The sequence below is a fragment of the Crocodylus siamensis genome, chromosome 4 (assembly GCF_052110815.1).
Source record: "Crocodylus siamensis isolate JL-2025a chromosome 4, ASM5211081v1, whole genome shotgun sequence".
Classification (NCBI taxonomy): domain Eukaryota; kingdom Metazoa; phylum Chordata; order Crocodylia; family Crocodylidae; genus Crocodylus; species Crocodylus siamensis.
The window spans coordinates 245,180,393-245,206,553 of record NC_143398.1 but is presented as its reverse complement, the minus strand read 5'-3'; the positions used below and the strand labels follow the sequence as shown (position 1 = coordinate 245,206,553).

Below are 26,161 nucleotides of genomic sequence, written 5' to 3'. Positions count from 1 at the left end.
CAGGAGCAATTTGCTGCTCTTGGCAGCAATCTGCTCCCACTCCCACTTGCAAGCCCTGTGTTGGCCCCCTGCATCAGCCAGAGGAAGCTCTAGGCTCCCCTTAGGTGCTAGCCCAGGGACTGGCAGGGAGCAGGGATTCAGGAGACAGCTGTTTCCTGGCAGGGGCTGGAATATTGCTCCCTGCCCCTGGGGGACAGGCTCTGCCACTGAAGCCCGGTGGGGACAATGTTCCCAAGCCCCGGAAGCAGGGACCTCCTAACCCTGGCTCCCTGATCAGGGACAGAGGACTTGGAATGAGCTGCAGGGGAGGGGCTGAGCTGCCGGTGGGGCAGCTAGCAGCAAGACCGACTGGGCTGGGATTCCCCACCCAGCTGGGGGCTTACTGCTAGGAGCTGGGACCTGCCCCACACCTGCAGCTCTTTGCAAGCCTTGCACCTCAATTGCCTGATTGGGGCATGGGGTTGGGACCTGCACCTGACCAGGACAGTTTCCAGCCCCTGCTCCACTACCATGGGGCAGGGGCTAGAGAGCTTGCTCCCTGCCCCCTGCAATCATGGAGCTGGGCAGGGAACAGGCTCCCCAGCCCCCACCAACACGGAGCTCCCAGCCCTTGATCTGCAATCTGGGAACAGGGGCTGGAAGATCCTCATCTTCCAGCCTGAATCCTCCAGTTGCAGGACCCAGGCCGGGAGATCCTTATCAATCAGGGGACCGGAGCTGGGAGATCATTCTCTCCCAGAGCTAGCTTCAGGATCACAGGGCTGGCACTGGGAGATAAGGATCTCCCAGCACGGGCGACATGATCATGGAGCAGGGGCTAGGAGATCCCTGCTGCAGGGGCAAGGGGACATTGTTCCTGAACCCTGGCAGCTAGCAGACCCTAGGGGCAGGGAGCAATCTCCTGTTCCCTGCTGCCCGACAGTACATTTGCTCCCGGTCAAGGGGTTTACACGTGCACTACTGCTTAGTTACTAATCATGAGTAAATTTGCTACTTGCATTTGCAGATAACAAGTGTACTTTAGAGTGTTTAGAGCCAGTTACTGCGCAATAAGCACCTGCTCTCATGGATGCAGACGCTCACTGTGTAGTAATTAGCTCTACTGTGCAGTAAAGCATCTCGTGTAGAGAACCTCCAGTAACACAAACCCTGAGGGAATGCACTGCTCTGTTGTGGGACTTTCATCCATTTGCAAACACAGAATGTGTTACTGAATTCAGGTGGGGGGTGGGGGAAGGGCACGGGATTGTCCTGTGAAGCTAGATTTCTGGCTGGAAATAAATGATCAGGAAACGGAACTACATACAGAGAATTCACATCTGAGCAGAAACTTTAACTTTTCCAGGGGTTAAGTACCTCAGTACTTCAGGTCAAATTCATCCCTGGCATAATTGATTTCAACAGAGCTAAACCAAGAAAGATTGTAGCTGCCTGCTTTTAGCTGGCATTTTATGTCTTAGTTCACTAAAAGCAAGGGCATTTATTACACGGGGACAAGTCCTTTTTATCATCTTGAACTCAGACTGCCTCTTATTTTAATGCAGCCTGACAGACTTTAACCAGAATATAATGATGAGAAATTAAGGAGACTGGAAGGTAATGGGACTGGATGGCTTGTGGGGGATTAGTAAAGAAGCACTAAACCTCATTTCTCTTGATTGCCTGTTCAAATGCAGCCCATATCGATGAGATCCAAGGTTGGCACGGTATGGCAGCTGTTTGGTGGTCCATGTAAAATGGGTTTTGACACTCTTTCAATCTACATGCAAATAAGTTTAGTATTAAAACAAACAACGCCCCCCAAAGCCTTCTTACAATACTAACTAGCCCTTTCTTAACAGTCTCTGAAGGGACCTCAGGATGTAATGGATGTAACCTTCCTGCAGATTTAAGCTGTTCCAAAGTGTTGGCCCTTTCTCCTCTGCTGCAGCGACACAGGCAACCCACAGCCCCACTTTCCATCCTGCCCCTGTTGTGGGGACAGAAGACAAATTTCCAGGGCTGTTGCACCATCTCCTCTGCCACCATCTTGTGTCCTTCTTCTGCAGAAGCCAAATCTTGTATTACTTACAGTATAGGACAGCGCCATGCCTTCCTTTTGTCTGATGAAGAACACCTACACTCTTCATTTCCTGGAACCTGAAGGCCTTCCCACAGTCCCTATCTCAGGTGGTTTTCTTTCACAGGACCTGAAAAATCAACACTGTGAAAAAATGTGGGAGATAACAGTAATAAAATACTACAGCTACGTGACATTTTTGACTGAGGCTTGTTGTAATGCTTGCTAAAGTATAGTAAGGTGTTAAGTTAGTCTTGGGTACAGAAGCTGAAGTCAATGACTTCAGATAATCCAGCCACTATCATTTGAAAGGTACTGGCATTAGAGCTGTATCTCCACCATGTGGTGCTCAGAGCAAGAGGCTGGCAAGGGAGAGGAAGAAATCCAAGGAGGGGATAGGAAAAGAAATAAAGAAAAAAAAGAAGGAGTTTAAAAAAAATCACAACCCCGAAGCTGAGCTAAAGGGCTTCTCTATGGACAGACGCTCACAAAAGTTGCACTTTAGTTAATTTAAAGTGTAGTCAAGCATTGTCAGGTAAATTGAATTAAGGCAACTTTAACTTGGAATAAGAGTGTCTATGCAGGAATTTTATACCCTTTAACTAATCCACTTCAAGAATTAATTCAAATGAACCTTCCCCCGTGTAGACAAGTCTCCTGCAAGAGACACTACCAAGGAGCAGACCAAACCCTGGGCCCAGAAGCAGAGCTACCAAGGGTAAATTTGGCAGCCTAAATCTTGACCTTCCTCAGGTGGCATACATCATGTAGTCAGGACAACACTTCTCGCTTGGTGCCCAGCTCCCATAGCGTTAGACAACTCATTGTTCTATCTGTGAGTACTCACCTGCAAATCTGTCCCTCTGAAAATGATGAGCTCCAATAGTCTGATCACCTTGGTCCCATCTCACCATGTCCTAAGCCCCCCAGCCCTCCTTCAACCTCCCTACTGGCTGATGGGATGAATTTCAGGTTGTCTGTCCCCTCAGGCAACGCAATCCCCATCCTGTCTAGCAGTATTGCACTATGCGCCTCATGCCAGGATACTGTTGGTGCTTGCAGGAGTATTCAGGGAGGCTGCACCAGTTTGAAGACACCTGAATCTATTTGAATAGTGTGAGATATCCACTCTATGGCTATTCTGGTGAATTAAATACCACTGCTGTACTCTACCCTTCATTGGGTAGTCGGTATCGGGGAGCAGAGTCAGGTTTTCCAAGGAGATGCCTCTGGTGCTTGGAAGCAGAGAATAAGGTCTATTAATAGTGTGTCCTCTAATTCCAGGTACAGTAGTACTGTTCTTGCATAACTCTGCAAGAGCTGCATTTTATTTGATGTTTCTACCCATTCAAGGGAAAACTAAATTCAGAGAGTCCCCTTGCAACTGATTCAGGCAGATGCATGTTGTTGAAGCAAATTGTGGAGTTGTAGAAACGCTTCCTAGCACAACTCTAAATAGCAGCTAATCATCACCCTACCAATATTGTGTTTGTCTGTAACTGTTCTTCCTATTTTGGTAGGCAGCGCTAGCTTCCCTAGGAGTTCTCTGGGCTTGGAGCCAAGTAGATACCCAGCAAGTACAAATCAAATCAGAGTGATTATTTGTGTAACAAAAAAGCAAAGGTTGAAGAAAAAACAGTGCCCAAAGCATATTGCAGTTCTATACAGACAACAGCCAGTCACAAGATGTTTAAATATTTTCAGATACAAAATACATTGGGCTTCTAGACAGAGACAATTTATAACCATTCACTGGCACAAAAAAAAAAAAACAACAGCATCCATAGCATCACGTGGTTTTTTAATAGAGTCAAGCAAGAGGATAAAAGCAAACATCTTTCAAAGCCAGAATCATCAGTAATCTCCATCCAGGCCAGCAAGGATAGGAGAAAGGACAGGCAGTCAAATCAGCAGAGATACAGTACCTTTACACTGAAAACTACATCCGAGCAGGAGCAGTCAGATACGCATCCCACCACTGGGATTACAGGAGTGCCCCTGCAATTAGACAACGGCACATGGGAAAAAACATACGTAAACTTGTACGCACAGCAGGGAGTGAAAGGAGGCAAAGAGTTGTGCTTTTTCTATTATATCACATGATTAAGCTTATTGATATTTTGCAGCATTAAGCAAGTTATTTTGGGGTAGGGAGAATACTATCCAGAGTTTTGGTTTTAAAAAGACAGGAATAAAGCTATTCAAATAGCACCAGAATTACTCAGATCCTGAGCCTGCTCACACTGAGTGATGAAGCACCAATTCATGACAACAGGAGAGAAAGCAGGCCTAGTATTGGTAGAGAAATAGAAGATACATGATTGTTCATATGAAGATGACCTATAGAAATGATTCCAGTACACCCAGCAGTGCAGCTGCTATACCTGGGGGTTGAATTTTGACTCTTTCAAGAGTTATGTGGCAGTAAGAGGTGCAGATTTGGCTGTGCTTGCTCTGCTCCAGCAGGCTGCTTGCAATGTTCGTGGTGAAACCAACAGCAAAGCGGAGACTGGACGTTTTACAAAGCTGTATTCTGTAAATAGTGTCTATCATCCAAGTTCTCTGGGGGGCTAAAGGGCCCTTTATGCCACAGACCCAGCACTTGCTCAGTTCCTTTAAGCATCTATGTTTTGGTATTAACAGTGGCCGAACTCCTCCCTTTCTTCTCAACAAAGATCCTCACTTATCCTCCTTCCCTTCCCACCACACTTACCGCAAACTATATGCATCAGATCCAAGGTAAATGAGGCAATGATATTCCTCTATTTGCAAAGAAGCTGGCAGCAACCCGCAAGGCAGAAAAGCGCATGTGTGTGGTAGTGGCGAGTGGCGTGCCTTTGGATGCTTCCTCCCACTTCATCAAATTTAAGCTCTTCCTCCACCCCGGCCACACGGGCCCCTGCCATTTCCAAACGCAGGATGTTTGAGCAGTTCAGAACCTTGGATTGGTTCACAGGCAGCCAAAGGTGAAGCCCCTCACAACCTGTGTTTCCTACTGAAGGAGGAGGAGGAGGAGGAGGAGGAGGAGGAGAGGGGGCCTCAGGTCAGGTCCCTAAGAGATGGACTGCAAAAGAACAGCTTTGCAGAAAGCTCTACATTTGCTTGATGGATCCTCAGTGCTACGAGTCTTCTGTTTTCTTTGCCACTTACAGCAATTTATCTGCTATCAGCTCAAACTGTTATTCCCCCTGCCAAGAGATGATTCACTGCCTTTCAGCACCAGGTGAAAATAAGACTGGGGCATTAGGCAATGCTCAAGCAGCCAGACTTGCGTTTCTATTCAGTAACCTCTAGCAAGTTGTTTGTTTGCTGTGTAGTAGTTTCCCCATCTATGAGCGTGTCTACACGAGATGCTTAATGCCCATTGGACTATTTCTACTGTGCATGAGCACAGCTGACAAAAACCATGCTAATGTGCAGTAGATTAGTTCAATGAGCATTAAGTGTCACACAAAAAGTGTTTATCTGCACTAATGCACAGTAGTTTTAGTGCAATGGGCAATAAGTGTTACCTAAAAAGCATTCATCTGCGCTAATGCACAGTAGCACCAATTTACAGCGCATTAAGTTAGCACCTGTTATTACAGGTATTAAACTTAATATGCCATAATTATGGTGCATGAAAGAACGTGTAGACACATCCTATGAAACAGGAATATTTCTACCACTTGTGAGCGGTGATGCAAGGATTCAGCAAATAAGGATCCCAAGTGTTTTGAGAGCCTCGGCCAAAAGGCTAAAGCCAAACAGCAACATACTGGAAGGAGTTGTGCTTCTTCAGATGGTCTTTAGTTCAGAGTTTCTTGCCCTGTTGAGAAGGCAAAAGTACTTCACATTTGTGAGGCATTCATTCCATAGCAGAACTTTCCACCAAGATTTAAAAACAAAGCAAACCAGCAACACAGACATCTAAAGCTTACCTTCCCAAATGCTTAGCGGCTTTCTTGGTATCAGGTAAAGCCAGGGCAATGCTGTACCTTTCCATGACAGCTGAGCAAGCTCTGAATGAGCTAACCTGGGAATCAGGAGCTACATTACCATGGCACTCTGCCCAAGCTAGTTCCATCATCTATCTCTACATGGCACCATGCGGACAAACCCCGATGTGCATCCTGAACAGTTTAGACAACGGTGACTTTTTATACAAGAAGGCCAAGGAGTCATCTGCATTTTTCCTTACTCCCCTCACCCCGTAAGACACAAGCTCAAGTCAAAATCCCATTGTTCGTTACAACTACAGAGGTTGCCTTTAACAGCTTCAGGAGTAAAAAGCTACTTAGTCTGAAGGGAGAAGTGGCAAAGACGTTTTCTCAGAGAAAGCTGTTCATGAAGTCTTAGGAGTTCTGCCTGAGGAAAGCCTTTCATCTCCTTGCCCCAAGGATTTTGTCATCTCTTTCTCTGGCAAAGATCTGGCTTTGCTGTGTGCCTAGCAGCCAATGGGCTGCCTTTTGTTCACTCCTCTGCACACCAGACTCTGGACAAATGTAAGGCTAGAGTGAGCGCTGAGCTGTCAGTTCAGCTGTATCCCAAACAAGATGCTTCCTTCAATCTATCCACCCCATCACCAGTGCTAACCAGCAAATTGCAGGTGAAGGAGACAGTCCAAGCATGTGTGCGCGCATGCACACACACACACCCCCCCCCCACACACACAAAGTTTTTAAATAAGCCAGGTTCCTACATTGGGAAAATCCCAGGTCCCAGCTTAATCTACTGTATTAGTATCATGCTTTTGGCAGCCTGAACACTGGAACAGATAATTTACCCTGCAGCACAGGGGGAGAGGCAAAGTGCATGTGCCCAGAAAGGCCATAACGTCAAATGGACTGCACTCTGGATGACTCACCGGTCCACATGCATGTGACTGATAGGCCCTTCCTGGTTAGGAACGGGGCACTGAGAAGGATGCTTGCTGTGCTGCACCCTTTGATGTGCATAATTTGGGGATGATGAAGCACTGGACTCTTTACTCCAGGATGCTTTACTCACCTTTACTCACAAAGTTCACAGGTGCAGAGAGCTGGAAAAATGAATCAGTTTTCAGGCACCTTGAAATTCATCCCAACACACTCCATCAAACCTCCTCCTGCCTGCTCATGTTGGCTTCCCAGTCCAAAACCTGACAGTCAGAGAGGACTTCCTGTGTCAGCATTCTTGAGTTCTTTCAGGATGTGATGAAAACCTCAGTCTCAGTTTCAGAGTCCACTCCATGCCAAGAAGGATCCCCACAGAAGGAAAAACCATTATGACACTGAAACGTAAGGATATGTGGTAGAATTAAATGATGGCTGAAATCCATCACTGTTGACTATAATTAACTCTATGGAGCCAGGAAATCAGGAGGGAGTTCCTGAGCTAAGACACTAATGCATTTTGCACCAGCACTGAAAGACACAGACTCAGGACTACCCAGTCCCTAGGGGGAGATTCACTGTCTGATAAGGGCAGCAAGACCACTCTCCTGCATCGTACCATTATAGCAAGACTTGCTCTCCCCAGGCGCTGTCAACTGTGCAACTGGAAATACCAGTATATGTGCCCACACGACCCATATGCTACATTCACAAGTGTAAGCTGCTGATCTTTGCTCAGGCAAGCAGCTTCTTTCTGAGGTTGCAATAGGAGGATTAAGTAAGAGGGAAACTTCTGGCACAGCGTGGACTTCTGCTTACATCCCAAACAGATGGCAGCTTTGTTATGTTTGCCTGAACTACTGAAATAATTTTCCCAGAGTATCTGTGTCTAAGAAAACTTCTGTGAAGTCACACACTTTGCAATTTAGCCCCTAGATCATATGAGCACAGTTCTTGCAGACTTCAGCAGGAGTTGGGCACCAGCCCTGACCCAAGTTCAGACTTCTTTAGCTAGGTCTATGTTCACCTGGACGTTTCATCCTACAAGTTAAAAAACAGTATTTTGTAAAGCTGGGAATTTTTGGCACACTTCAGCCACATACATCCAAGTTCCCACTCCTATCCAACAGACCTGGAACTTCTCCCAGCTACGCAAAGCTAAAACCTAACACTAAACAAATCAGCAGCCTTAGGGCATCACCATGCACATTCATCTCACAACAAATGCCATTCTCATCCAGCGCATGGGTGCTCTGTGCACATGTAAGACACCCACCCTCCCCACCCATCACCCAAATACTATCCTTTAAGTGTTTGCTAAAATATAACCAGTCAGTGTAGTTATTTGCCTAGGGGATCAGTTGAACAACCGAGTCAGAGAGTCAGCTAAGACCAAAGGCTCAGACTGCTGAGGTCTCAACACCCTGTGCAGAGCCCTTGCCAGAGAGGCTACCTGAGATATTGTCAGAATCTAGTAGCTCAACTATGCTGTATGGGGAGCAGTCTTCAAGGCCCAGTTTGCTACACAGCCAGCCACAAAACCCTTTCTCCATATCTCTCACAGCATGCCACCAGTCCCCAAAGGACCAGGCAACCTGTGTCACCGCTGTGTACAGGCCTAGGGAAAATGATACAGCCATGATAATAATTGGGTAGAAGATGATCAGAAAGGGGCAGAAGGTGATCTTGTGCCAGAAGGTCCTCTCTTCATTGTATACCAGGAAGATGTTGTACCAAGTGATGGTCCCATAGTAAAATGAAATCACAAAGGACACTACAAAGATGACAGGAAGGCAGACGATGCTCCAAAGGAGGACATGGGGACCTCTGTCCACCGCAACATCGCAAGTCTTTTTCCCCTCAGGGGTTTCATCTTTGGGAGGTTCCTTTGACTTAGCCAGTTCCTGTAGCTCTTTGTCTGTGAGCGTGACATGGATGTCCACCATTTGGCCCTTCTTCTTCCCCCTTGTGATGGTTCCAGTTAAGGTGACGTATCGGCTGTCTAAGGGCATGCTCCAGACACCTACAATTACAGAGATGTTGCATCATTATTCTATCTAATCTTATCTTTATGCAAGGCACATCACAAAAATCCCCAAGGACATTGTACAGAACTAGATAACACAGGTTAAGGAATTAAAACAATACTAAGTTTTTAAAAAATGGGAAAGAAAACTGTGCAATGCAGGCAAGAAATCACAGGAGGGAAATGGAGGGAAAGTCAGTGGGGTGACAATATACAGAGGTGCTGTTCTGATTGACGGAAACTCCAGGGAAGACTCAGGCACCTGTACTTGTGAGGATGTAGAGGGAAGGCAGGGGACAGCGGCTAGTGGACCAGAGGAAGGTAAGGGAAAGAGAGAGTGGAAAGAGTCAGAGGTGGTCTAAGATGGTGTATGTTACACTTTCTTCTGATCCCCTCCATATACTTGTTACACTCACTGTCTTATATGCTGTCGACCAAATTCAGAGACTGAGCAGGTTAAGTCTAAGGAGTTGGTCTCTAAACAGAACTGTTCCTGCATAACTCTAACTGTGGAATAGATATGCAAAGGGGTTTTTGCTAAACAGGAATAGATGCGCTTCCAAAATCTCTGTCCTTCCCTTCACTTAAAATGCTACAAGCAAGAGCCAGGGCCCTTCTTTTTCTGCTGATCCATACATCTTATTTTTCATCGGCTCTGTGACCCCCAAAAAGCAGCCTCCAGCTGCAGGCCCTGGCCATACATACCATCTGCTATGGGATTTCCTAAGAACTTGGAGCCCTCCTCTGAACTCCTCTCGCCTCCTTCTTCATCTGCCTGCTCTTCTTCCACTTTATTTTCATTCTCTGAGCGATAAACTATTATGGACTCTGGGCGGGGCTCCTTCTTTTTCTTTTTCCTTCTGTCCATGGTGGCCTCTCCATCAAAGGTGACTGCGGTAGCCACGGCTCTCCTCAGGGAGCCTCGGTGAGGGCTGTGTGTTCCACCCTTCTCTCTTTGCACCGCTTCCTCCATCTCGCTGCTGCTTTGAAGCGTCTCGCTGGGCATCTTTTAATAAGGGTTTACTACCTATCAGCTCCTGAAATTATGAGCCACGGATCAGGCAGCAATCAGGGATGCTCTGCTTCATGAAGTCATCTTAGTCACAGCATCCAACAGATGCAACGTATCCTGTACCTACAGTGAGAGGAGACAGGCACACAAAACAGTGTCCCATTTATTCAATGTATAAAAAGTCTGCAAATGCTTTCCTTGAAAGAGACACTTCTACCCAAACTGAAAGCACAATTGCCTACGTATGATTAAAAAAGGTTTAAAAGAAATCCATCTTACTGATCTTAAATTTAATTACACTAACGTATATTTTAGAATATGAACCAGACCTACACTCATGTGCCAGCTTTAAAATGAGACATCGGAGTTGGCAGAATGGGAATGGCTGTTAAAATTTAATATGAACAAACATGGCTTGTCAGGAGATCTTAGCATTCCTCTGCAATGCTAGGAACAAACAATACGTAGCAGTCTGGGCACAGGAGTCCACGGGAACCAAAAAGTGAAACTGACAAATCAAATGAAATTGACTAGCCTAGGGACATGTCTTGATTAGAGACAACCGCGACAGTGAAACTTCACAGCAACGCTGGAGCCAGTTTCTTTCATTTACTTCAGACAATGCTGATATTTATCATCGGAGGCTGGGCAAATGCAAACAGCCCCTGAACAACATAATAAGTGATGAAAAGTAAAACCGATTCTAAAAAAAAATCTCTCCACTCTAGCAATATGCACCACTATTAGTAATAACCATAGGATTTTTTTTCCTTTAAAGTACAGACTAAAATCAAAAGGACTATACTGAAAATAAAAAAATCCCAAAGAAATATTTTGGTTATGTGAAAAAAAAATCGTAACTGCTCTAAATCACATCAAACTCAGGGTCTGATTTTCTTTTCCTTATGCAAAAGTACCACTGATATCAAAAGTGACAGTAATGAGAGGTTTGCCTGAGTGAAGTGTGTAGGAATAGACCAGCATAGGCTGCATCCAGGCGGATAATCCATGTGTCCATCCTACATCCACAGGATGAATGTGATTCTCAGACTAGACATGATACAGGAAATGAAAACTGATCATGCCAACACTCTCTCACAGTTACCTTAACAAGGATTAAAACACACTGCCTATGTGTTAGCAGCTCTGCAGCTCTAGGTTGATCATTTAAATGCTTAAAAGACCATGTATAATTAAGAATTAAAGTCCTGGATAGTATCTGAAGAATTTCTTCAACAGGAAATTATAAGACATTTGTCTCGTATGACTTTCAGTCCACTCCATGCTACAGAAAATTCTTTTATTTGAATCAATGCTGGAAAAAAAAAAATGGACATGTTTAGATTCAGCTGTCTGGTCTCAAATGCTTCCTCAATGAAAGCAGAAACCTTTGAAATAAACCAGCACAATATCATACACCTGGATCCACCAACAGCCCCAAACAGTAGATCCAGCTTCCCAGTGTCACTTCAACAGGGTGTTCATTTTGATCATTTACCATGGTTCAAAAAGCAAAATGGTTTCCTCCTTCACTGCTGATCAAAGCAGTCAAGAAAGAAGGAAAATTAATCAAGGATATCTCAGTCTGGCATCTCAACAGGGTGGCTTGGTTTGTGGCTAGTGTTTAGAATAGTTATTGGAATCATTTTTTCTTTTTTTTTTTTTTTTATTCTCTTCTACCCCTAAATAGAAGGAAAGATAATAAAAGGCTGCCGCCCCATACACCTCCCTAGGGGAAGCCTGTGGATGTCCCATATCAAGGCATTAAAAATTCAATGCAGCTCAGAAAAGAGAAGCAATTCCTTCCTAGGGACAGTGCCTCTTTGCATTGTCAAGTGTCTGAATTACATGCAGGACTAGTATGTTTGGAGTTAGCGCACAGATAACTAACAGTCCACGTACTTAAGAGTAACGGGCTACCCACAAATTAAAAAAAAAAATTGCATGTACCACAGCACCCCTAGGAAAATCTGATGCTTACGCATCAGCTCTCCTTCCTTTTAGCTCAACACCAAATTATCCATCAACTACAAAGAGAACAAGAGGCTCCTAACATATAAACTTGGGCAGTACTCTAGAGACCTGGTCTCTATCAATAGGAACTTGATTAAATCTTTGGAGGGCAAGTGCCATGCAGAAAACTCACTCCAATTGCTGCTGTTCTTCAGAAGCTTGCCCAGCACACACACATGCTCTAAAGCTTTAATATTCCAAATGTATATAATGTGGTGCACACGAAAGACGGCGCAGAAATAGCAGCTCATTCAACTTAATACCCCTGTGAGATATGGTAGAAAATATTCTCTTTCTAGATAAAAGGAAACATTCACCTAGGACCTCTTGAGCTCAGATGCCATAATGGTGGGCAATTGTCTATAATCTGGGACCAACAGACAGAAGGGATTAGACCCTGAGCACTCCCAATTCTAACCCAACCTTCAGTTTGCACAGCTTCAAAGAAGAGATAGATAAGTTTTGCTACCACTGAACAGCAGCCCACACCAAACCTGCTGTAAAATGCAGAAATAACTCTAAAGCCAGAGAGATGCATTTTGTCACTGCATGGTGAAACCTATGTTGCTGTACCGCACATCGAACCATAGGGCAGTAAAGGGCAAGAGTAAGCACAGCTTGTGGTTTTTTGGCAGTCTAACAGGAGGGTCTGGGTCATGGCTGATTTATTTTTGGACTGGTTCCCCAACTGTTTCATCTGAGAGGTAGAAAAATACTTAGACCCCAAAAGCCTGCCCGTCAAAGTGCTACTCATCTTGGACAATGCACCAGGCCACCCACAAAGTCTGCAATTTGCCCACCCAGATGTGGAAGTGGTTTTCCTACTGCCAAACACAACTTCCCTCATTCAGCCTCTCAACCAGGCATGATTGCTCCTTTCAAAGCTTATTACACCAGGTGCACCTTTGGTCAAATTCGTAATGTGTTCGAAGGTGATCAAACACCTGATGTTAGGAAGTACTGGAAGGACTACAACATCACTAACTGCATCACTAACATAAAGGAGTCAATCGATGAAATAAAGCCATCAGCCATCAACGCCTGTTGGAGGGAGATGTGGAAGAAGCAGTCAACGATTTCACTGGTCTCCCATCTGTCGGTGAGGAGATCAAAAGGATTGTGAGAATGGCCCATGACTTTGGAGGGGCAGGTTTTGAGGATATGGAGGAATTGGAGGTTGGAGAACTGATTGAGTTGCACACCGAGGAACTGACTGATGAGGACATAGCAGAACTCATGACAAACAGTGAAGATGATGAAAATGAAGAAACAGAGAGACCTGATTTCATATTAGGAACACTGGCCGAGCTCTTCAGATACAACAAACAACTCACTGACAAAATGTTTGAATATGATCCCTCTATGGAACGGAGTCTGAAGGTTAAGAGGGAAATTGAAGCTGCAATGATGCCTTACCGAGAAATGTATAAGGACTTACAGAAAAAGGCTGAACAGCTTCCCATCACAATGTTCCTTTGCAAACCCTCCCCTGTCAACCCCCTCCAGTCCTTCGGCCACCACCGCTGCTGATTACGAGACAGACAGCGAGGAGTGAGGGATCGAATTCAAGAAATATTAGGGAGATTAGTGATCAGATGATTAGTGATCAGCTAAGGGTTTTATTACTTTTGAGTTAGAGTAGAGTTGGAATAAAATGCTAGTTAGCAGAATTATTGTCTCCAGCCTATTTATCCTAGCCAATTATTGGTACAGTGCAGTATTCATGGGAATCTCAAGAATGTATCCCCTGCGAATGGCAAGGGTCTCCTAAATTTTTTAAGTTTCTCCAGCTGTGACCTAGGTTAAATCTGCCTAAATGCTGAAGCAAAAGAGACAAGGCAGTCACCTCATCTGGGAAGATTAAAGAAACTTGGGCATTATAATGTACGGTCAGCTGAACCTAAGGGCGTGCTACATGTTCAATTTAAGGGTCCATACAAGCCAGCCACAAAGATACAGTATATTATATACAGAATGTCTTTGTGGTTTCATAGATTCATAGATGCTAGGGTCGGAAGGGACCTCAATAGATCATCGAGTCCGACCCCCTGCATAAGCAGGAAAGAGTGCTGGGCCTACATTACCCCAGCTAGATACACATCCAACCTTCTCTTGAATACCCCCAGGGTAGGGGAGAGCACCACCTCCCTTGGGAGCCCGTTCCAGACCTTGGCCACTCGAACTGTGAAGAAGTTCCTCCTAATATCTGATCTAAATCTGCTCTCCTCTAGCTTGTGGCCATTATTTCTTGTAACCCCCGGGGGCGCCTTGGTTGTTTTGCCATTTTATGGTATCATTAATTGGCTGAATGTGTGCCATTTATGGTGTGATTAACACATTTATTTGCACTATAAATGTGCAAATCTGACAGGGGCTCTAATGCCATTCTCAGACATATCAACAGGAGAATGTCAAGTAGGAGTAGGGAAGTTATATTATTCCTGTATTTAGCATTGCAAAAAGTTCTGGTATCCATACTTCAAGAAGGATGCTGTTCAGTTGGAAAGGAGTCAAATAGCCATACAAATGATGAAAAGATGGGATAGTATGCCTTAGAGCTAGAACTCCAGGATTTCAAATTACCTTGATTGTCAAAAAGAAAGTATCAAGTGTTTGCTCACCCACAGTAATCACCTACGCGGGGAACAGAAATCTAATAATAAAGGTCTCTTTAATCTGGCAGATAAAATTATAACAAGATCTGATGGTTAGAAACTGAAGCTAGACAAATCCAAATTAGAAGGAAGGCACCGGTTTTTTTTAGGAGTTCGGATAATTAATTACTGGAACATCTCACCAAAGGTTGTGGCTGATTTTTCATCAAGACTGGGCATCTCTCTAACAGAAATGACCTAATTCCACTGAAACTCCTGGACCTGAAGCAGGCATTGATGCAGGGAAGCCCTACGGTCTGGGTAATGCTAGTGGTCAGAAAATGATCACAACAATCCTTTCTGCTTTAATAACCTATGGTTACCGCTGTCATCCTCATACTGAGAGGCTGCTACCACTGCGGTCAACAGCCACAGGTGGTCTCCCCATCACAGATCCAGTCCACGTCCTGTCAACACCTACCAGGCAGCAGCGGCCCCTCTCTCACCTCCGTAAGACCCATCACGCAGACTATATGGGCGCTGCTCTCCAGAAGGAAGTTCTCCTACGGCGCAGGCTCCACTTCAGCCCTGAACTCCCAAGTCGAGGAGCAGCTCACAAGCACTGGTGAATCTGACAGGTTCAAACCCAAGCCGGCTACTCCTCCCTGGGAATGCCGCGGGGTTTTGGTCTCAGCACAACAAGCAATTTCTACTCATTTAAAAAAAAAAAAGGACCCATAGGGCATGAACACAAACTGTTATCACAAAAGCACGCACCTCATTTTTCTCTGAAGGTTTCGGTGGGGGGTGGTTTTCAGCACTCCGATTCCTGCCAAGGTGGCCCCTGGAAGGGATGAGCTTTGGCAGCTCTGCTTCAAGTAACAATTTACAGCATCAGCCCCTTCAGTCACCCACCGAGACATCTCAAAGCGTAGGTGGAGCATGACAATTTTCACGTCTGGTATCAATGCTGACGGCTTTCCACATGGGAGCCTGGGGGCAGGCAGGAATCTAATAACTCCCAGCAGGGTGGGGTGAGGAGGAGAGGAACAGGCAGGGCTTCAGAGATAGCGGGGGAGTGAGCAGTTTATTAGCCAAGTGACTTGTTATTAATCTCCATGTGACAGCAGCCAGAAGCCTGCAGCGGCTCCGCAGTGGGACCGCGCGGCTGGGGGACTTCGAGCAGCACAGATTTCTCTGCTGCTGTGCAGCCAGTGGCTGCTGATCAGGCTCCCTGTGACGGCTTTAGCTGCATGATGCGAAACGCAGCATCTCGGGGCTGGCTCCCGCACCACTTAAGTCACTGGAAGTTTTCCTGTCAGCTTGAAGGGCTTGACTTCAGTTTTAGAGAAAAAAAAGAAAAGAAACTCTTCTACCCGAGAGAGAGGCCAGAGTCCAGGGGGCTAAAGCCCTGGTGTGTTAGAAATTTGTCCCGTTTGGCCACAGCCTTTTTGTGATTTGTTCAGACAGAACAGAGGTGGGGAAGCAAGGTGAACAATGGACACTAATAGCATCAGTCTTCCAGTGTCATTGTTTTATGGTGCTGTACATAACAGCTGCACGCACCACTAGGAGCCTGCTGGGACCACTCGCTAGGCTGAATGCATCTCACATGTGCTGAAGTAGCTCTCAGAGATGCAAGCACAACGGGGACCCGCTGTCCTAGACACGACATTAACATATAGCGTATGCCCTGAATGATTCACAGCTCTACCTTAGACAACAGGCAACAAGCAAATGTGCCAGACACAGAGGAAGAAGGTAACAGCACGATTGCATCTGCCAGCTCTGACAATACTATGACAATGCTCCAAGTCACTGATGCTTTTACTATCTTTCTAACACGAGAGAGATTTAGCAGTGCCAAGGGCCATCTGCAATTGGCAGTGCCCCGGGGCACCACAGCAGAGGTGGATTCTGCGTTTGTGCCACGGGTTGAACCAGATGACCCGTGAGGCCCCTTTCAGTCACAGGTTCCTATAGCCGTACATGGGATGACAAGGAGCAGAGGACAGTGGTCTAACCAGCCTGATGGAGGAACTGGGGATGCTCAGGGCATGGACACACATAACACTTGGAGCAGTTTAAGCAAGGTTTAAACCTGAACCAGACAGACATATAATCCTGTTAACTGGTTTAAATCTCCCTGAAACGTTTCAGAAGTGTAATTGGAAAATCAGGTACTGTTTGAACTGGTTCACCATGAACTAGTTCTGTTACAGGTTGATACTAAGTGTTCGAAGACACAGGTCTGCTTGGTCCTCCAGGCATCCCACACTGCATTGCTCTTCACCGCCACCCTCCTACTGCTGCAACTGGCCAAGTGGGCTTGTAGCCAGGACGCTAACACCACTCTTTTCCCTTTTGTTGGCATTTTTTAGCAAAGAGCTCTATGGCACTATTTGTTCAGTAAAGCTTTCTAAGAACCAGCCATATATATCCTCACTCCCTACCTGACTGTGTCCCCTTATCACGTTCCCCCTCCCCCAGCCCCTGGGAACCCAACAGTATGGGTCAAAGCACTGCCCCCACTCAAGTCAAGCAAGCACACTACAGACTTTGGTCATTTGAGGCTCCTGGAGATGACTGAACTCATGTTTAGGAGAGAAGGGAAACCAGAAAAGTGACAGTGCCCCCAGACCTCCAAAGCATGGGGTCAAACACTCCTCCCCACTGTTATCCCCTAGCGTCGGAAACACAGCACTTGACACCCAATTGCAAACCATTCCCAAACAGTGACACCTGGGATGGGCTCAACAGTTATGTGTGTCCACACACAGAGACACAGCGATTACGCACTGGCTCGAGGCTACACAGCGAAGCAGGGACAGTGCCAGGGCTGGGCTCAGGACATCCTGGCTCTCAGCCCACTAAATTAGGCTTCTCTCTCTCCCCCTTTTCAGGATAGACCCAAATGCTTGCTCCTAACAGTCCGCAAGCCAGATTTCCGCCAAAAGTTTTCAGAAGGAGCTTTCCAAAGTATCATCGAGCTGTTTCTGGACGACATTTTCAAAGGAGTGTTTTTACACGGGTCCAGTGAGGGCACTCTGCAGACTATCTGTGTTACAAATCGGTTCTTTTTTCAGCTCCGCTATTCTATAGCTTCCCAAATGCCACGGGATAATGCTGCTGTGCAGAGGAGCATCATTAAGGTCTGGCAAGCAGCACACACTAGCTATAACAATCCAAATGAAACGCCTCATTCAGTTTCCTTGTGTAACTTCCCCTTATACAGATTCGCCAAACACTGCTCCCCTACCTCTCCTTATAGCAAAGCTAATACAGACTGCCCGCGTCTACACGAGATGCTGACTGCACAGTCATTACTACGCAGTCATTTAGTACTTGTACAAATGACTGCGCAGTAACTGGAGTTACTGCACATAAGCATCGCGAAATGGCTTTTAGGTGATGCTGACTACGCAGTAGTTTGTCACTACTACGCAGTAGCACTGCATCACGCTTCCTGCCACGCAACACTACTGCACAGTGGTAACGAGCCACTGGGCAGTCAGCGTCTCATGTAGATGCGGCCACTGAACTGTATTCCTCTCCCAGTCTCCATGTTTTGTCCAGACTGATAGGAGCGGGTGGAAGAGGACACTTTCAGAGAGAGAACTCCAGGCTTCCCAATGCATCCCCAGAGAGGAGACTGGGTTTCTTCCGTGTATTATATTGCACCAGAAGTTTCAATGAATGACATGTGTACATGAGTCTCTGGAGACGTGAAGCTTTGATACTAGAATAATGTTGGCAGTGGAAGAGAATAAAGTATGAGATTTTCAAGGCAACCCAAGGACGTCAAGACATTTTGCATTCCCTTTAATAAATATGCCTAAACTCTCTACGCTGCTGTGAAAAAAATCTCAAAACTGGAATTTGCGTTTCATCTAGAAACAAAGTGAGGACACTTTTTCTTCCCCCTATTCCACCTCCCCCATACACTTTCTTGTCCATTTTCCTACAATAAGCAGGCTCAGGGGCTTTTGTATTTAACTCAGCAAACAGTGGCTGCTAATTAACAAGTCTGTGTGTGTGGGTGGGGAAGTGGGGGTTGCTTGCTTCCCCAGAGGCAACATTAAGTGCTGGATTATGCAAAAGCACTGCAACAATTTTTTCTCCAAGGCAACATCAGGTTTATGGGTGAAGCACCTCCTAAATGGTCCATGCATCTATACATGCACGTGTGCGAGCAGATGGCCTAATGCTGCCTGATTCATATAGCAATGACGGCTTTGGTGGAAGGCTTCTGTTAACACAACCAGAGTATCTGTCACTACCTGTAGCCACTGAGGAAAGTCTGGAAAAAATGAGGGGTGAAAGTGTAGTAATTAGATGGAAAAGCTAAAAAGACCCACAGTCCCTTATCTCAAGAAGGCCCAACAGGGTTATGGAGAACCCGTGCCCAGATAACATGAGGGTAGAAGACATCAACCAGTCCGACACTTATAAAAGCAGGAGTGTTGCGTGGTCCATTTGCAACTGCCATCAACCCAGGCACCAAAGGTAGTGGTAGACTGCTTGAATAATATCTATATAGAGGTAAATTTTAAGAGTCCCTACCCAGGCAATGCATTCACAGACTTAAATTCAGCTTGGCTGAGTAAACATTGAGAAAGAGCATCAGAGCCTGCCCCAGCAGGAACTGGACAACCAAACTGTAAGTGGACAGGACCGAACTTTCCACAGGGAGCAACTGGGGGGGCATCCAACAAACAGTCTCCAAGGTACTGAGATAATCTCTTATGGAGGGACTGGATGGCTCAGGCCACAGGCTACACAGGGATCAATAGCCCTGTTACCCTCCCCCCCCCAAGGGACTGAGGAGCAAGGGGGCTTTTAAGGCTCAAACTTGTACCCAGAGAAGAAAATCTTCAGAGTAACCAGCAAGAAGAGGAGTACAGAGACAGGAGCCACAAGGGTGCAGGGGGTACTTAGGAGCAAACTGCCCTGCAACAGGCAGCAGACAGCACCCAAGCAAAGCAGTCAGTTGAAGCTCATAGAGCAACCAGACAAACAGCAGCTGAACTGGTGGAGAACAAGCTGGCTGACTGAGTAGAAACCCCTGTGCCTGTTTAAAAGGACTGGAGAGAGGTGGCATCAAAGCAGCAGAAAAGCCCAGTGCAAGGGCTGGAGGAGGTAGTCCAGCCCTACCGTTGTAGGGAAAGGAGCTCCTGGGGAAGTGGAGCTGTAGGAAACAGACCCATAGGTACCCTAGAGAGCTGGAAGGAGATGGCTAAGAGGGGAATATGGTTGGCTGTGGATAGTGACCCAGAGTAGGGCTTGAGTTTTAGTTGGAAGGGGCCTGCTTGTGTTATGGTTTCTGTCTTTGACCGGAGGACTAGGAGTGCCTATAAGGAGGAGTTGGAGGCCATGGCAGTGGCAGGAGGTGGGAAGAGAATTCTTTTGGGAAGCTGCTCTGTGCTTTGAGTCCTGCAAAGGATGGAGATGTGGGGGAGCAGCCCTACAAAGGCCAGGGGCTAGATGAGCTGAGATCAAGACAGGGTTGGAGGCCCAGTGGCTGAAACCAGAAAAATACCCATGAGGCATAGCTATGGCTATGGAAGAAGCTGGACGTCACAATTAGAGCCTGTAAGGCACAATTAGGACCAAAAAGCCATGTTTAGGGCCAGAGGAACTAGGGAGTGGAGCCCCAAGAGACTGCCAGAGGGGTCGGCGCCCCGAGAGACCGTGAGGACGGGGAAGGCACCAAAGGAGTTACTCCAGCCTCTACACGCAGCCCCCCAAGTTCATTGCTTACACATCAAAAGCATCACAGGCAAGAGATGGGAAGTTAAGGAGGCTGACAGCAGGCAGGGCTGATGACCAGGGGGTGTCCTACCCTGGGGTTGGACCCCTGAGCCTGTTGCAACCTTGAAGGGTGCGTCTTCACTGCAGCTAGCCTGGACAACTGTCAACTACAGCTGACCTGTTTAAATTCGCTGATGATACCAAAATTTGGGGTGAAGTGAGCACGCTAGTAGGGAGGGAAAGGCTGCAGCAAGATCTGGATAGGTTACAGGGGTGGGCTAACATAAATAGGATGCGTTTCAATCCTGACAAGTGCAGGGTGCTGCACGTGGGCAGTAGTAACCAGCAGCACACTTATAAGATGGGAAACTCCCTTCTTGAGATCACGGAGGCAGAAAGGGATCTTGGAGTCTTATTGACTCCAAGATGAACATGGGCCGACAACGCAAGGTCACGGTTGGCAGGGCTAACCGCACCTTGTCATGCATCCACAGGTGCATCTCAAGTAGAGCCAGGGAGGTGATCCTCCCCCTCTACGCGGCACTGGTCAGGCCACAGCTGGAGGACTGCGTCCAGTTCTGGGCGCCGCACTTCAGGAGGGATGTGGACAACATTGAAAGGGTCCAGAGGAGGCCACCCACATGATCCAGGGGCTACAGGGCAGACCCTACAATGAAAGACTGCAGGACCTAAACCTGTTCAGGCTTCACAAGAGAAGGCTGAGGGGGGACCTGGTGACCGTCTATAAACTCACTAGGGGGGACCAGAAGGGTTTGGGGGAGACACTGTTTCCCCTCGCACCCCCCCTGCATGACAAGGAATAACGGACACAAATTATTTAGAGAGTAGATTTAGATTAGACATCTGCAAGAACTACTTCACAGTTAGGGCGGCTAGGGCCTGGAACCAACTTCCTAGGGAAGTGGTGCTGGCTCCTACCCTGGGGAACTTTAAGAAGAGGCTTGATGCCTACCTGGCTGGACTCATTTGAGTCCAGTCTTTTCTCCCACCCAGGCGGGGGTCGGACTTGAAGATCTACAAGGTCCCTTCGACCCGACTTCTGTGATTCTATGAGCCCCTGCATTAGCCTAGCCTGGGTGGTATGTCCATATTGCAGAGCTGTGCCTGTGCCACTGCCTCTCTGTGAGCTCTCGGGACTTCTGAGAGGAACACAACGTGGCTCTTGGCACTGTATTAACTCACTCTGCGAGCTCTTTCTGTGTCATAGTAGAAATCCTTCCTGTACCCCTAGGCAGAAGTGTTAGCTTGCCAACTCATTCAACTACCCCCTGTCCTATTCGCTGTGACGGGGGACAAGGAGTGGAGCCTACTCAGAACAGCAATGCTTTCAGCTGTTGATGTTAAGACAACCTTCACTTACCAAAAAGTGTGCAGACATGGGGCACGAGGCACAGTGGAGGGCGCTTCAGTGGCTTGTGGCACTCGGAAGGCAGTAGTGGGCCTGCTAAGGAGATTATATGGACTGCATGTACGCCCTATGACTGTAGGGACAGATAATGCAGGTTTACACTATTGTGGGACCCCCAGTGCTGATCAGCTTAGTTTCATAGTTTCTAGGGCTGGAAGGGACCTGAACAAATCATCAAGTTGACAATGGGCAGGAATGAGTGTTGGGATCATAATAACCCAGTCAGATATCTATCCAACCTCCTCTTGAAGATCCCCAAGGTAGGGAAGAGCACCGCCTCACTTGGGAGCCCATTCCAGAGCCTGGCAGCCCTACCCGTAAAGTAATGTCTCCTGATATCAAGCCTGAACCTACTCTCAATTTGTGGCCATTATTCCTTGTTATCCCAGGTGGTGCCTGGGGGAACAGAGCCTTGCCTATTTTCCGCTAGTCCCCCCAGCAACTTTATAGACAGCCACCAGATCCCCCCTCAGTCTTCTCTTGTGGAGGTTGAATGGATTCAGGCCCTTTAGTCTATCTTCATAGGGCTTGCCCTGCTGCCCCCTGACCATGCAAGTGGCCCTCCTCTGGACCCTCTCAAGGTTAGCCACATCCCTCTTGAAGTGCAACATCCAGAACTGGATGCAGTACTCCACCTGTGGCCTGACCAGCACTGCACAGAGGGGAAGGATCACCTCCCTGGACCTGCCTGTGATGCATTTGTAGACTGTAGATGCATGACAAGGGGGCATGATGCCACAATGTTCCAGACACGAGGCACTTTCACTTAATTCCCAACCAATAACACGAATAATCAGTGGTGCACTCCATGGTGACAGACTGAATTCATGGCTATACCCTTGCCCTGTCTACTGGCCTAGGTTTAAGATTAAATAAGGAACTTGTGTGTGTAGATACTAGCTGGGGGGACAGGAGCAATCCCTGGATAAGAGTCCAGGCCAATTCTTTTGTAAGCTCATACCAAGGCAGGCATGCTTTGCTTCTTTCTTAAGTGTAAATCATATCTTTTTTTTAAAGATTCAATTGGCTTATTTGAAAAAAACACTTCTACTACTAAATAAAAATACAGCTACCTATATTAATGTCCACATTTTTAAGAGAGTCAAGCAAGCATTTAAATGAAATAAAAACAAGATATGGTAGACAACATATTTGCTACTCAGATTTTAAATCCACTCAACCAAACTACTGAACTGACAGAAGTCATGAGCTAAGCACCCGTGACAAGAATTTGATTAAAAACAGCTGCTGAAAGCGACAGCCTCCACTGCAGGTACAGAATAATATCTTCCTTTATTTCAATATATTCAGCTAGTTTGATGTAATGACTGATTTATTCAAAGCCGAGATGCAAAATGGGAACAAAAGCAGGAAGGCTCATCTTCCTCTGATAATCTACGAATGAATAAAAGGTATAGGTAAGAACGTGAGCTCTCCTAGTTTGAACATCTTGAAGCACAGTGACCCAACCTCCCTTTAATTCATTAACTATTAATAATCATTTTGTATTAAACACATGGATATACTAGATGCATTAGAAAACTAATTTAACAACTTTAACTAAAAATAAAAAATGTTTTAATTTTTTTCCAACTACTCAGTTGGTCTAATAAAAGATCTACCCAAAGAACCTCGCCTGCCTATGTCCTTAAACTACCATAGCTATAACCAAAAACCCAGCAAAATGATGTTTTGTACATTTTAGTGAATTTCTAACTTCCATCCAAAAAACCAAATGATCATCCACTAAATAACTGGCTCTTTCTTAATTGCTTAAATAAAAAGTATACAGATATAGGATATCCTGCCAGTTAACAAAGAAGTTCCAGGTTATCATGTGGGCCTATATCCATTTATAGATCAATGTATTTTAATGCTTACCAATCGTGAGAATCAGCTTTAAAGGTAAAATAACTATAAAAAAAGATTAGAATTGATACATTTACATTTCCTGCCCTTGACTTAAAGTGATTTTAAATCACCAGTTTTAAAATCATGATTTAACTTAATTCCACCTGAGGACACTTAAGACAGAAGTGGCCACCCCATGACATGGTCAGATTGGGGAGGGGACAGGCATCCAGGCCGTAGTCGTGCAAGAGGCAGAAAGCAGAGCAGAAGATTGGGCAAGGGAAGAGGCTGGAGCGGAGCTGGGGGAGGATGCAGGGCTAACTTGCAGCATACTTGCCAAAAAGGTTGGTTTAAAACATTGAATCATATGCAGCCCATGCTGGTCCCAGCCTGAGTCATCACCTTTGGCGGCAGCAAGAATCGACAGCGGCTGTTTCTGTTTAGCTCTTAGCAGACAGGGATTTAAAGCAGAAGCAGTAATCCCACCCTGCAAGAAGTGTGCCTTTTGCAGGACGGACCCTGTAGGGCACAGTTAGTGCAAACGCTGATAAAGCCCTGATCTCTTTCTCTTATTTCTTTAAATAGCAGTTCCCATGCTGGATTGAGGAGTATATCACTTATCTGTCCAGAAAAATGACTGACTTGATTGAGATTTGAGGTCCAGCCTGATAAAAATCTTAATCTGAAAGAGGGATGTATCACTAGAGAGGCAATCTGTACATTTTTACTTTGTGGCCTGCGATGAAGCTGCAGTCCCAGCTCACTAACGCAGAGCAGTGTTTCTCCCTGGGATTCATTTAAGATCCGTTTGAAGTACAGCCAGTCCCCGACTTATAATTTATAAAAGTTGTGATGTGAAACGTTGCGTTTCAACTTTCTGACATTGGTTTCGACTTCACAATGCTTGATCCGACGCCACGCCAGCAAACAAGTTCGCCGCGTCACTCGTCTCCCTGGAGAACACCTGTCCAAATGTCCTCGGCCGCTTCCTTTCAGAAAGCCAACGCGACTCCAGAAATTACCTGCAGCCAGGACTCCTGAGAAGCCTCCAGCCAGGAGCCCTTCAAACAGTCCAACCAAGAGCCCCTTGCAAAGTCACCTCCAAGAAGGCTGCCGAAGCACTACGATGGCTATTTACGATATAAATGCATTCATGTAGCCATGCGACTCATCTGTAACTGCCTGAGCGCAAAGTTCTGGGTATTGTTAGTGAAAACAGAGTATCGGGCCTGGCTCAGGAACCAGTCCCCACTTACAGCATCGTTTCCCATGGGGAAAATCGGCTCCGAGTTACCACGTGTGGACGCAAGACGCGGTTTTCAGGAACCAACCGTGTGGCGAGTCCGAGGACCGCCTGTACTCTGTTTCGGACACGCAGGGCAGCCCCAGGCAACGCCGGGTCTCCGTGCGGCCTCGAGATGGTTCACGACGACTTGAAACCGAGCGTCTCGCGACACGGACCTGGGAAGCGAGCGGGGTCTAGGAGGGGACGCGGCGGTGCCGAGAGGAGGGCGCGCACCTGTCCAGCAGATAAGACAGAAGTTTAAAAAGCTGCCTCCTCTCCGGGAAAAGCGGAGGGGGAAACGTCTAAGGGGGCGGCCGCAGAAGTGAGCTTGCGCCCATTTTAAAGACGTGCGCACACTCCGGGGGGGGGAGGGGGTTAAAACGACCCGCATCAAAGACGGGGAAAATGTCTTTTGTGAAAACCGCGACCGACGTCCCCTGCGGCACCCGGCTCTGCGGGAGAAAGCGGGGAAAAAGGAGGAGGAGCGGCAGCAGCGGCCGGCGGCTCTCAGGTCCCCTCGCGCGCGGGGACGTACACGCTGAGACCCCGCCTCCGGGATACCTCTCGACAGACGCCGGTGCCTCGCGGTGTCCCTGTGCACGAGGAGAGCCCCCGGCCCGGCCCCGGCGATGCCCATCCCTACCTGGCGGCGGCCCGGCCCGGCCCGGCCCGGCCCGGCCCGGCCCAGGGCGGAGGCGGAGGCGGAGCCGGCCGCAGCGGGTCGCTGACGCGCGTGGAGGGGGCGGGGCGAGGGGCGGCGCTGGGCGGGCCGGCGCTAAGATGGCGGCGGCGGGCCGCGCGGGGCGGGTGCGGGCGCTGGCCGCGGGGCTGTTTGAGCAGCGCGTGGCCATCGTCACGGGAGGCGGCACCGGCATCGGCAAGGCCATCGCCGCCGACCTGCGCTACCTCGGTCAGGGGCCGGGCCTGGAGGGGTGCCGCCTGGGAGTGGCAGGGGGTGGGACCAATGGGGAGGCAGGTGTGGCGTGGGGGCGGGCCCGAGGGGTGTTGCCCGCCAGTGACAAGGGGCGGGCCTGATATCATGGGGGGCGGGGTGGGGCAGGTGAGGAGCAAGTCCCTGCCTCGGAGCAGGCCCTGGTCGGTGCCCAACCCCCACAGGCCCCCCCCGTAGTGCCAGTGCACGCAGACCCAGGCCCATGGCAGGACTCGGGAAAATCAGGAGTCAAGAAAAACGCTCACAAGGAGGGCGGCGAAGCACTGGACAGGCTCCCCAGAGGGTGGTGGCCTCTCCATCCGTGGAGGTGTTGAAGCCCCAGCTAGACAAAGCCCT

General features: G+C 47.5%; 3 protein-coding genes across 12 annotated transcripts in view; 1 reads left to right on the top strand and 2 right to left on the bottom strand.

Moving 5' to 3' along the window:
- Window positions 1–8,167, bottom strand: part of XRCC5 (X-ray repair cross complementing 5) — a 91,962-nt gene extending 83,795 nt beyond the window's left edge. The window contains exons 1-3 of one of the 5 annotated variants that reach the window (XM_090046094.1): window positions 3,985–8,167; window positions 2,072–2,189; window positions 1,645–1,969 (exon numbers count right to left, since the gene is read on the bottom strand). In XM_090046094.1, coding sequence (XP_089902220.1) covers window positions 1,645–1,962 — 318 coding nt within the window. In that variant the 5' untranslated portion in view covers window positions 1,963–1,969; window positions 2,072–2,189; window positions 3,985–8,167. Of the gene's footprint in view, window positions 1–1,644 lie in introns of all 5 variants that reach the window. The other 4 variants (XM_090046093.1, XM_090046095.1, XM_090046092.1 and 1 more) reach the window with 4 other exon arrangements.
- TMEM169 (transmembrane protein 169) lies at window positions 3,844–25,628 on the bottom strand. Of its 6 annotated transcripts, none has more exons than XM_090046102.1 (4): window positions 25,435–25,554; window positions 23,926–25,107; window positions 9,644–10,073; window positions 3,844–8,935 (listed from the first exon to the last, which is right to left on the bottom strand). In XM_090046102.1, the coding sequence occupies exons 3-4, from the start codon at window positions 9,942–9,944 to the stop codon at window positions 8,313–8,315; spliced, it is 924 nt and encodes a 307-aa protein (XP_089902228.1). In that variant the 5' UTR covers window positions 9,945–10,073; window positions 23,926–25,107; window positions 25,435–25,554; the 3' UTR covers window positions 3,844–8,312. The 6 variants fall into 6 exon arrangements, with proteins under 6 accessions (XP_089902228.1, XP_089902229.1, XP_089902225.1 ...); XM_090046103.1 differs by having other exon boundaries at window positions 25,517–25,536; XM_090046099.1 differs by lacking the exon at window positions 23,926–25,107 and having other exon boundaries at window positions 25,517–25,628.
- The window catches only part of PECR (peroxisomal trans-2-enoyl-CoA reductase), a 33,991-nt gene continuing 33,446 nt past the window's right edge, over window positions 25,617–26,161 (top strand). The window contains exon 1 of the mRNA XM_090046105.1: window positions 25,617–25,783. Within this exon, the coding sequence (XP_089902231.1) occupies window positions 25,654–25,783 (130 nt within the window). The 5' untranslated portion in view covers window positions 25,617–25,653. The remainder of the gene's footprint in view (window positions 25,784–26,161) is intronic.